The 12,353-nt window shown below is 44.6% G+C and overlaps 1 protein-coding gene and 1 long non-coding RNA gene across 2 annotated transcripts in view; both read left to right on the forward strand.

Moving 5' to 3' along the window:
- Positions 1-12,353, forward strand: part of LOC310760100 — a 142,176-nt gene that overhangs the window by 36,901 nt on the left and 92,922 nt on the right. The gene's annotated exons all lie outside the window — the stretch shown is intronic.
- Positions 7,893-12,353, forward strand: part of PPP1R14C (protein phosphatase 1 regulatory inhibitor subunit 14C) — a 38,142-nt gene continuing 33,681 nt past the window's right edge. The window contains exon 1 of the mRNA XM_083608054.1: positions 7,893-8,377. Within this exon, the coding sequence (XP_083464180.1) occupies positions 8,114-8,377 (264 nt within the window). The 5' untranslated portion in view covers positions 7,893-8,113. The remainder of the gene's footprint in view (positions 8,378-12,353) is intronic.

Here is a 12,353-nt window from a genome sequence, read left to right on the forward strand (position 1 = left end):
TGTTGCTTTTTTTAATACAGTATGTATTCTTTCCACCATCCTTATCTGTTTGTTTAACCTCCCTGAGGACATTTGGTTGCAGTGTGGTGGGATGCATAAGAGGCCTTTGTCTCCATCTTGGCTTAAGAGACAGTTGCTTAGATACAAAATAAAGTGGAGAGGGTTCGGGATCAGAAGCTATGCTGGGGGACCAGATGGGAAACCTCTTTTGACTGACTCGGGCCTGAGGACCCTGGTTGTCGGTCTTCAAAGCTTCTCCCCTGCTGTCTTCCAAATGTGCACTTTGTGGCCACTTCAAAGAAAGAGGGGAAGTGATTTTCCAATCAAGTATTTTTAAAAAACGAGATTAGCCATGGACAATGCTTAGCAGGAAGAGAATAGAGATGGAGCTGCTGATTTCGAACCGGAATTGCCTAATCATTTCACGACATATGCTGAAGTGTATCAGAATGTTTATAAAGGCCTCTTTGGCATCAACAGTGTCACTAGCCAGCAATCATAGCTAGGGAATGTTCCCTATTTATAACAGTATGCTGACATGCATAGGACTGGGCTGTACGTATTCCAGCTTGTAAGCAGCTGATCAGGACATCCTGTGTTTTTTTCAGCCAACCACCACCTGTCCTTTGTAAATGGTGGGTTTTACAGTTCTGAAGTGAATAAACATGATGGCTTCTTTTGCTCTGAATGCCTGCCTCTGCTCATCAGAATTAATAGGGAGCTTCAAGCAATCTTATTTCTTAATGCTGCTTCTATATTACTTCTAATTTTCCTAGCAGTATCCTCATTATTAAATGTCATCCTTATTAACAAAGTGCGCTGCTTTATCAGAAACGTTGGTCTTAATGTTTCATCCATTAGAGTCTAATTTTAACAATGACAGAATGATCTCTCTCTCTGTTTCACGGTCTACAACCACAGGCTTTTCATTTTTACCTTGTGGCTGTCTAGTTAGGAGACCAGACTGTCTCGACTCTGTTGTTTCCCTTATGGAATTTTCCATGGACACCAGGCACTTATATCCACTGCAAAGTTGTCCTGAGTCAGCCCCACTGAAATGAATGTGCAGCTCCCATTTGTTTTAGTAGGGCAATTAGAAATGTCTTTTCAGTGGATTCTGCTCTGTGCTAAAAGTACCCATTCAATATCCTGGTAATTCCAATATGTTACCGGTCCCCATTAACGGCAGAAACAGCCTGTTCAGTGACATAACATCAAAACGGAAGTGTGTGTGTGAGTGTGAGTGAGAGAGAGAGGGGGGGCACTTCCTCAGCTAACAGTGGTCCCATAGCTAGCACTACAAGGGTGAGAAACTTTTTGGGGGCCAAGAACCACTTCAACCCAAGAAAAATAAGTTCCAATAGTATGTATCTCTCATACTTCCCCCATCCTGATGTGAAAGCAAAAGTGAAAGCATAGAATGTTTTGTCAAAAGAATGCTGGAAGTGAGGCATGGCTGACACAGCAGGGGTCCCAGTTGCTCATTCCGCACACCCCCCCCCACTCCTGGTCTACATTTTATGTGGATCAACCTATTTGAATGAGACATTTACTCATTTACTAGAAAACTCAGTAGAAGGATAATGCTCCTTAGTTACGTTGCTGATTAATACAAAAGGTGTACTTCGTTTCTTCTCTTTTTTAAGTGGGTCTTTTCCTTGTAGGGTATATGTGTTGTATGGTTGTGTTTTTTTCTTAGTTGTTGCCTGCCAAATGCCTTGCTTCATGCCTTGCTCATGCTGAGGACCATGAGGCCTAGCCTACAGCCCAATGTTTAGTAGCTATGAATTTTTATTGATCTAATATGCTAGGGCGCTTAGATTTGTTTTGCAACTAGATGGGCTGGATGGAGTTAGGAGTTATGTTATTCACTTTGATTGTTTTGACAATGCTGCTTACTATTTCATAAGCAAATTCTATCCAGTTGCTTTAAATTAAATCATGTAAGTTGCTTTATTTTCAAATATTTTATCTGATTTTGTATTAATTCCTATTAATTCCTTTTTCTCTATAACTTGTATATAAATTCTATTCCAATTCATAGTTCCAATTCATATCATTTTTTAATAATTTAATATCACCATTGAACTTTGTATATTAATTTTAAAAAGAATGATTTGTTTCAGTCACCATCTGAAGCGCTTGTGTTTGTTTTATTGTGTAAGCTTTACTTTCTGTTACATTGTGTTGCTACTGAGGAAGATTATTGGCATGGTGTGGATTGGATCCCCAGATTAACATTTGGTGCTAAAACCTGGGAACTTAATCGGAAGCCAGGAGTTGGAAACCTCGACATGAGTTTAGTTTGTGAGAAAAGTTGACTAGTGGAGGAGTAGCTCTAGCATTTAGAGATATTTGAAGCTGAGCAGCCTCATTATTTCAAAAGTACGTGGACAAACAAAATCCCTTCCCTTTTCATTGGCTTGTTGACGTAATCATATCTAATTTACAGAAATGAGTGTTCCAGGGAAAGGGAAAGCAAAAGAGTGTTGCTGATAAGAGTCAGGGTAGTGTGTTGAGTGACTAATACAATGAAAATTTGTGTACAGTGGTACCTCGGGTTAAGTCCTTAATTCGTTCCGGAGGTCCATACTTAACCTGAAACTGTTCTTAACCTGAAGCACCACTTTAGCTAATGGGGCCTCCTGCTGCCACTGCGCCGCTGGAGCATAATTTCTGTTCTCATCCTGAAGCAAAGTTCTTAACCCGAGGTAATGTTTCTGGGTTAGCGGAGTCTGTAACCTGAAGCGTATGTAACCTGAAGCGTATGTAACCTGAGGTACCACTGTACTTGGTTGAGTGAACCCATAGGTTCAAGGCCCCATAGTGGCTCCACTGGAATGTATTGATGACTTATTGGAACAATATTCTGAAGAGAGGAAACTTCAGGTGGTTGTGAAGAGGAAGTCACAGGTTGCTTATGGCTTTTAGAAACTAGATGGCTACAAGTTAAAGAGGAAAAAGATAAGACACAGTTTTCTTGGCTCTGGGACAGGAGTATAAGAAGTTGTAGATGAAGGGTGATGGTCTTGAAAGAGAAGTAAAGCAAATAGGTACATAGAATTTGGGACTAGTTCCTGAAAACTGGGGATTCCTGGAGAACTGAGAGAACAGACATCTGGCGATGAGCATTTGCAATGCCACTTGAAGAATATGAAGGAGAAAATTGTAGCTTTCCAAGGGGCTGTAAAAGTTTTGACACGGCACCTTAAAAAGCAACTGGTCAGTGATGGAGAAGTCAATGGTGTTGCTCATCCTCAAGGTAAAGCTTTGGTAGAATAGATGAACAGTTCCATGCTCATACAGCTATTTGGTCAGTAGCTGGAGGAACTTCTTCAGATAATAATGATGTTGATATTTGGGAATGAGAAAGGATACAAGGAAGTGATAACAGGGAGAAAATGGTTGCTTCTGGTCCACTGGAGGTGAAGGTTTGCAAGCAGGTCAATACTGGGCTTGCTCACGCTTCTGCTTGTACCGCTTAATTGGAGCAAATGTCAATTGGGTTTTCCACGGATTAACACTTGCCCTGATTCAGCGGTAAAGAGCTGAAAGGGGTGGCAAACGGAAAACTGCTCGAACCTATGCCTAGAAAGCACAGGATAAACAGAAAACCTCTAGGACCTATGCGTTCTCAGCACGGGACAAGCAAAGTGTGGACGAGCCCATTGCTTTACACAGTGGACCTAAATAGAAGGAGGACTCTGCAGTACCAGATCCTGTTATCACTGCTAAGGATACCACACCTTATGAGAAATAGGTTATAGTGGAGGCAAACGTTAGCTTCTTCTGAGCTTGAGGACATAGAGGAAGAAGAAGAAGAAGAAGAAGAGGAGGAGTTTGGATTTGATATCCCGCTTTATCACTACCCTAAGGAGTCTCAAAGCGGCTAACAATCTCCTTTCCCTTCCTCCCCCACAACAAACACCCTGTGAGGTGAGTGGGGCTGAGAGACTTCAGAGAAGTGTGACTGGCCCAAGGTCACCCAGCAGCTGCATGAGGAGGAGCGGAGACGCGAACCCAGTTCTCCAGATTTCAAGACTACCACTCTTAACCACCACACCACACTGGCTCTCTACTAAGGGAAGTAGAGGAGACTGTTGAGGACTTCCTTCTAAGTACACATGCACGAACTGCACTCCATAAAAATTAAGCATTATAAGATAAAGGTAAAGGTACCCCTGCCCGTACGGGCCAGTCGTGTCCGACTCTAGGGTTGTGCGCCCATCTCACTTAAGAGGCTGGGGGCCAGCGCTGTCCGGAGACTCTTTCGGGTCATGTGGCCAGCGTGACGAAGCTGCTCTGGCGAGCCAGCACCAGCGGAGCACATGGAAACGCCGTTTACCTTCCCGCTATAAAGCGGTACCTATTTATCTACTTGCACTTAGGGGTGCTTTTGAACTGCTAGGTGGGCATGAGCTGGGACCGAAAGACGGGAGCTCACCCCGCCGTGGGGATTTGAACCGCCGACCATACGATCGGCAAGTCCTAGGCACTGAGGTTTTACCCACAGCGCCACCCGCGTCCCTTATTATAAGATAGAGCCACCATATTGTGCAATTTGGTATTCAGTGCATGCCGTGGAAACAAAACATCCAATTACACATTAGCTGGAGATATTTGGTGATAACAAGCAAATTATCTTTTCGGCAATTTATCTTCCATTATAGATCTTTGTATCACAGGATCTTTGGAACTTCAGGGTTCCAAAGAATGTTGTTTGACAACAATTGCAGTAACATATTAAGAACATACAAAGAGGTTGCTACATTAGGCCACAGTGGCTAACCAGGTGCCTGTGGAAATCCTGCAAGCAGGACCTGACCACATGAGCACGCTCTCCTCCTGTGGTTTTTAGCAACGGGTATTCAGGAACATTACTGCCTCTGACCATGGAGGCAGAGCATAGCTGTTGAAGGTCAGTAGCTATTGACAACTTTCTGTTCCATGAATTTATCCAATACTCCCTTAATGCCTTTTTATATTTTCTGTGGCAGCTCGTAAGCTGTGGAACTCCTTCCGCACAGAGGTTCATCTGATGCCTTCATTGTATAGCTTTCATCATATGCTGAAGACACAGCACTTTCCTCTGGCATTTGACCCCTGAGATCTACTGTATATATGGTAGGGCCCATCTTACTCTTCTAATTGTAAATTGTTTAAACTGATTTAAATCTTGTATTTTTTTATTGTTGAAGGCGGTTAAGAAATCCAATTAATAATAATACACCAGATATCAATTTATGATTCTGGTCATACTTTCTGTTGCATTATCAGTATTTAAAAATAGATTTGACCCTAATCAGATTGGAGATCCAGTTGATCTGACTCTGTCAGCAGTTCAGTACATCTTACTAGAAGCAATCCAACTAATTTTGCAAGGAATTAGTTGAAAAGAGCTGGAGCTGGCGTTAGAGGACCGGCTCTGTAGCCATAAGGTCTGAGATTCAGTCTCTGCCATCTTCAGTTTATAATATTCTGTCTGAAGGGCTGGGAGATACCTCTTCTTAAGACCTTTGAGAGCTGCTGCCAGTCAGAGTGAATTGCAGTGGGCTAACATGAACCAGCAGGCTGACTCAGTATAAAGCAATGTCATATGTTCAATTAGCTTTTCCCCTTTTCTGCCAAGTGAAAGAATTGGTGGTGTCACCTTTCATTAAAGGCTCTTTCTCCTTTAATAATGCATTATTCACAGGTGTAGTATCATCGTTTACTGTCACTGGGTGCTAAACTCAGAGCAACCGCCGGAAGAAGAAATCACATTTACCCACTCATATTGCAAAGGTTACTACAAATGTATTTGGCAAAAATCTGTCAAGAACACAATAGAGTTCTCAATACTGCAGTTACCAGGGTAAGGGAGATGAGAGACATGGATGAAAAGGTAATGCAGGGTTTATTCCCCAAGTATGTCTCTTAAATGTGTGATAAGAGCACTTTTGAGCATGTGCAGAGTGCTTTCCCCTCATCACTAAGTAACCACATGTCTAGGACTAGTGGGGGCCAAGAATTTCCCAAAAACGTGTTTCCAGGTCCAGCCCTGGGATGAATGGAATGGAATATTAATGTCTTTGCACTGTTGTGTTAAAGGAGTGCAGACTGATCGATATTATTAACACCATTTCCAGACATCACCACCACTATTAAGATTGCTATTTATCATTAGTAAAATATTCCCTGTGGCAATTTTCCTGGTATCATGTAGTTGTTTCGTAATTATATTCTACTAAGACATACTAGATTGATCCCTGACTTGAACAGGTCCTCCATTTAGGTTTTGCTGCTAGCTGTTACTTATTGGTGGCAGTTCCTGGAATCTGCTTCAGAAATGGCCATCAAGCCCTGGAATCAATCTCTGTTCCGTATAGATTTATTTATGCACATTTAAGGCCCTCCCCTTCAAAAGGCTAAAGCTGTGTGAGAATAAAAAGTGCCATAAAAATCCTCATTAAAACAGGATAAAAGTGTACCAAGCTACAATTACATTTAAAATATAACACCCCCCACCTGTGACCTAACCTTAACCTACAAAATCCAGCTCAAACAGATAGGTCTTACTGGAGATGTTCAGGCTTCGGGCCAGCCAGCACGTTACATTACTATTGTGTTTTATGGCATGTTAGACATGCCTCTTTCTTAACAAAATCTCCTAGAGTGGGATCCTGGTGCTAGGAAGGCTTCTTAAAATACCCTCCTGCCTAATAGAAGCTTTATGGGGTGATTAACTGTAGGGAAAAGGAGGGCATGGAGGGGAGGGCATTTAAATCCCCTCGCCCTGTGTCACAATCAGGATTGAGTTTCTGGAGTTGATTTTCGTAAAGGAGATGGCAAACTCACTCTTAAGCACCTTGCACAAAACACACTACAAACATTATTTGTAGCCATTGAGAATGAGTTAGAGGGCCACACACACTGCATATTTTGTCACCACTTTTGTCCAGGGGTGTATATCCTGTGCTCCCAGCAATAGTGGCTGTGTACACACCATACATTGAAAGTACACCCCCCACCGCAATCCTGGGAACTGTAGTGAGAGGTCACAGAGCTGCAATTCCCAGAAAACTACCATTCCCTGGTTTCTTTTCTGGGGGGAGGGTATGGGCTTTATTGCGTGTGCAGGACTAGCCAATTGCCCGATGCGATACAGTAAGGTCCAATGTCTCACTATTCCAGTTTAAGCCCAGTGTAACTTCAGTGGTTCCCTATGGTGACTGGTAGTGCCTATCCACATATTAGCCTTCCTAGATTTAGCAATGCAGAGCGTTCTGGTATCCTTAAGCGCTACATCTGATGCAAGTTCCATCAGATGTAGCTTGTGCCATCACTGCTTTTGTTCTCCCAGTATAAATCTCCCTTCCATGTAATTCGTACAGTCCCATCCTACCCCTGTTTACTTGAAAACCCCTCTGGGTGTCCGTATTTTAAAGGAACAGGGTGTCTTTGAGAAGGACCCACCTGCATGAACAACTAAACAACTATCTGACTTTTAGAAGACATTTGAAGGCAGCCCTGTTTAGGGAAGATTTTAATGTTTGATGTTTTTATCTTGTTTTTAATATTCTGTTGGGAGCTGCTCAGAAAGCTGGATGGAGAAACTCAGCCAGATGGGCGGGGTATAAATACTGTAATAAAGTATTATTATTATTATGAACAGGCGGGAGGAAATTCAGCAGGTGAACCTTGGCCAAAGCTTCACCTGATGAATTCCAGCCTAGCCACTATGCAGTCACGAAGTGGTAGCCCTAATGAAGCTTGCTTACTTAAAGGCACAAGAGCACTGGCAACGGGGAACGTTGGTAACCCCAAGAAGCGCTCGAGGGGGGCGGGAATCTGCCTGACGTCAGGCGGGCGGCGAGTTGCGCCTTTAAGGCGCTCTCTCCGCCCCGTTTCCAGGCCGCCGGACGCCCCGCCCCTCCTTCCAAGGCTGAACCGGCGGCGAGAGCAGCGCGATGAGAGGCTGCGAGCTGCAGGTGCAGGCAGGGCTGGCAGCGCGCTCTCGCACGGCGGCGTGGCGGGCATAGAGCACCTCGGCGGGCAGCCGTAACAGAGACCCCCGCCAGCCCGAGACCCCGGAGGATCGGGTCTCCCCGCGCAGCAGGGGCTGAAGCAGACCATGTCGGTGGCGACCGGGGGCAGCGAGCCGGGGCCCGCCGCCACCGGAGGAGGCGGAGGGAACCGCGTTTTCTTCCAGAGCGGCGGCGGCTCGTCCCGGGAAGAGTCGGTGGCCCCGTCGGCGGCGGTGGTGCAAGTTCAGCAGCAGCAGCGGCGCCACCAGCAGGGCAAAGTGACGGTCAAATACGATCGCAAGGAGCTGCGGAAAAGGCTCGTGCTGGAGGAGTGGATCGTGGAGCAGCTCGGGCAGCTCTACGGCTGCGAGGTACTCCTGGCTGGGGAACTGATCCCGGGAGGGAAGGAGGGAGCCTTCGGGGTGATCGGGGCCCGGATCTGAAAGGCAGGAGGGAAGGGCGCCCCGTCGAGGCCCCCAGACACACCCCACAGCCCTCCGCGGCTCCCGGCTGGCCGGAGAGCGCCCAGCAAGTAGGAACCACAAGTACTTTAAATCCGCCCTCCCTGCCTCGGGAAGCGGCATCCTGGCGAGCAGGGAGACTGAGCAACACGCTGCCTCTCCAGCGCCTTCTACAAAACCGCTTTCCTGATTTGATCGCTTTTTTTTTTTAATTAACCTGCATGCCATTTTTAACCCTCTCATTTGCATATTGGGGATTCCTTTTCATCATGGTCGTTCTATAAATTGCACCGGAGTGTGAAGATCTCCCTGGCTGAGGAAAACGCCGGGAATGTGTGTGCGTGTGTGTGTGAATCTGAATGAAGCCACCTCTAAATGACATTCCCGTGTTCTGTCTCCCCTTCAGCTTCGCCCTCTTAAGGGTGTGTGTGTGTGAGAGAGAGGGGGGGGGAGCTATGCAAGATTCCCACTTCCCACAACCAAATAAAAGGGCACGTTGTTGCCCCTTAAAACAAATCCGTGTCTATTTTGCCATAGGTGTGCTGAGTGGGGGGTTCTGGGTGTTCCTGCATGCGGCGCTTCTCCTCGGGATCATGTGATGCTCATTACCCTCCGCGCTTCTGCCTACAGCGGCTTAGCTCAAATCCTCGGCCGGCAACGCGGAGGAGCGCGCTCACTTCTATGAATGGTTTATTTGCCTCTCTTTCTTGGCTCAAAACCCCACCAGCCTGCCATACCACGTACTGTTGATAATGATATTCATTAGTGTACGCGGAGCTGTCGGTTTGCTAACCTCTCAGTGTGATCTCAGATCGCAGGTTTAAAGTGCAAAGAGATGGAAACTGTTTTAATATCTGAGGCCAGCCTTAATTTGTTAGGCTAAGTGGGTTCTCCGCTTTCGGATAATGCGTAAAATGGGGAGGACATCGCAACCAGTGAGTGCTTCTGTCAGGCTTGCATACTAACTAGAGGTCGTATGTTACTAGATGTTTCTGTAAGGAGAGGAGCATGGGAGGTGGGGTGGAGTGATTAGATATATTTTTAAATCGTGAGTGTTGCCTACCTTAATCTTGTCTGTAGTCAACTTAGTGCCAGAGAAAAAAAACCAGATCAGTGCCTTTGGGGGTTCATTTCAACGGAGTTGGCAGTCCTTTTCTCCTACAGAGAGTGTTTCATGTTGGAGTTTGGTGGAATGTGTCAAGGCTTGTGCTTGGACATATTAAATGAGAACGTTGCTTATTCCCTTACTTACGTGTTGGGAATTTTCCTGGTGAAAGAACAGTGAGTGACAGTTCAGTATGTATAATGGGGAAAGCAAGAATCAGCTTTCCTCGGGGATGATGAGTTGTTCCTAAGGAAGCCAAGTGCTCACCAGGTTAGCAAATAGTATCTTGCACAATTTATATTTGATTGGAAGAATGAATGCTTGATTTCTAGCAGGATTGAATTGCTTTTGGAATTAGGTTCTTTTGACTTTGCTATGATAGTTAGCTTCTGTTCAAATAGCAAATTGGGGAAAGAGTGGTTGTGTTATTTCCGACTATAAACTTCTTAAAGAATTAAATGAGTACTGTAACTATATTACCTTCAGGACATATCTGAAGGCAGCCCTGTATAGGGAAGCTTTTTAAGGTTTAATGTTTTACAATGTCTTTATATATGCTGGAAGCCACCCAGAATGGCTGGGGCAACACAGTCAGATGGGGGGGGAGTACAAATAATAAATTATTAGTATTATTACTATAAATAACAGCTGGGAAGGGGGTTATGATTTAGATCAAAACCTTGGTTGTTTGGGAAATGGAGACTTGCAACTCTGCACTATTTTCCCAATGAAAATTATCCCCCACTCTCAAGCTGCTATTTCCCCAATACCTTGTCAAGGGGGACACAGGTATCATACCTGTAATATTGTCCTATGAAACAAAGAAGCTTGTGGTTGATTGTAATTGGGAAAAATTACAGTGGGGGGCAAAAAAAGCCAAAACTCCTTTCCTCATCCCACCCTGACCCCCATGGTCCAGATTCAATTCTCTCTTTTCCTCTCCCAAATTTGTGTGCTGTTCAGTTGTTGTTGCTTTCAGCAATTTCAGAAATTGACTATTTACAGACCTCCCATATCTAGTTCTAGTGATGACCTTGGAAGTCTAGTTGTCACTGAGGAGGCAAACCTGAATCTCTGCTGAAGTATTTCAAACTCAGGGTGAGAGCTCATTGAATGTAACTCCATACAAAAATCCTGTGGAATTAGAAAACTTAAGTTAGGGCAAAGGGTGGTAGCCTAGTCAACTCACTGACATGCTAGTGTTTTGTAGCAGCTTATCTCCCTGCTGCAATGCTCTATGTGCACACACTTAAAGACCCTCCCTTTTTTGACTCACTGAGGGCCAAAGTGGAGGTAGTCGTGATTGTTCACACATTCAGCATATTAATGGATAAAGGTCTACTTTTGTCACAAAAAGAAGTATGCTGGGAAAGAGACTTGAACTCTTTACACTTTGCTTCACAATAGTTTCAGGCACTTCCCTGCCTGTTTCACTCCAGTACATGAGGTGAACTTGGCTGGAGAGAGCAGTCATTGAATGGGAGAAGGGTAAGACATTGGGGGAGGTTCAGAATTGGACACCTCCCCTCCCTGCTTAATATGTGAATGAATTAAGCAGAAGAGCCTGGTTGGATCAGGCTGAAGGCCCATCTAGTCCAGCATCATGCTCTCTCAGAAGCCTGCAGGCAGCACCTGAGGGCAATACAGTGGTACCTTGGGTTACAGACGCTTCAGGTTACAGATGCTTCAGGTTACAGACTCCGCTAACCCAGAAATAGTACCTTGAGTTAAGAACTTTGCTTCAGGATGAGAACAGAAATCGTGCAGCAGTGTCAGCAGGAGGCCCCATTAGCTAAAGTGGTGCTTCAGGTTAAGAACAGTTTCAGGTTAAGAACAGACCTCCAGAACGAATTAAGTTCTTAACCCAAGGTACCACTTTATTGCTTTCTCTACTTGTGATCCCCCAGCAACTGGCATTCAGAGGCAAGCTGCCTCTAACAGCGGAGGTGGAACATAGTCATTGTGTCCATTGTAACCAATGATGGTCCTCCATTATGGCACTCCACATGTAGCTATTTCTATAGCATCTAGAAATAGGCCAGAAAAAGCATTTGGGTTGAATTCTCCTCTGTTTTATGTTCTAATGGCTTCTTGGGCATTTAGCCTAACTGAAAGCTAGTAAAGAATTAAGAACCTGAGGGCAGGCTTCATTAGTTTCTTGCAGCACACATCAAAGGAAAATGTCTAAATATTAATGCAGTGTAGAATATACATCTTCCATTGTTTTAAGTGAAGTGTACTGTCGTAGCTGGAAGAAGCTTTGTCAGTAAATTGTGCCAATTTAGATCTTGTTCTGATGGTTTTGTCTTATTGGGTGGAGCTGCATAGTGCAACACTTGCACAGCTTGTCAGGGGTGTTATTCTATACAGCTATAGTTGAGTTAGGTATGGTGTTCAGTGCTTTGGCAAGACTGGTCAAGGAATCACCTGAAGTCTGCAAGATGTGAACGTGAAATGTTGCCGTGTCCTTGCCTTCTAACTTGAGTGCTTCTGTTCAAAGTGCCAGCCAGCCTCAATGATATGGAAGGTTCAAGTGGGAGAATTCATGTCTTCCTGCCCCACCTTCCACTAAAGACTCTGTGGCTCTTGGGGGAGACATTGAGTGTTACTCATTCCTCCTTTGATCGTTTTTGGAAAGTGTGTTTAGCCCCTTTAGGTGCATCAAGGCAAGTGATAATTTTACTGACCGGGTTATAATAAGAAAAGTAAAATATAAATACAGTATATAATTAGGGCATAAGCATAATTAATTTCAGAGACAGGAAATGACTTTGGATTCAT

Source organism: Podarcis filfolensis (assembly GCF_964270895.1).
Source record: "Podarcis filfolensis genome assembly, chromosome: 3".
Classification (NCBI taxonomy): domain Eukaryota; kingdom Metazoa; phylum Chordata; class Lepidosauria; order Squamata; family Lacertidae; genus Podarcis; species Podarcis filfolensis.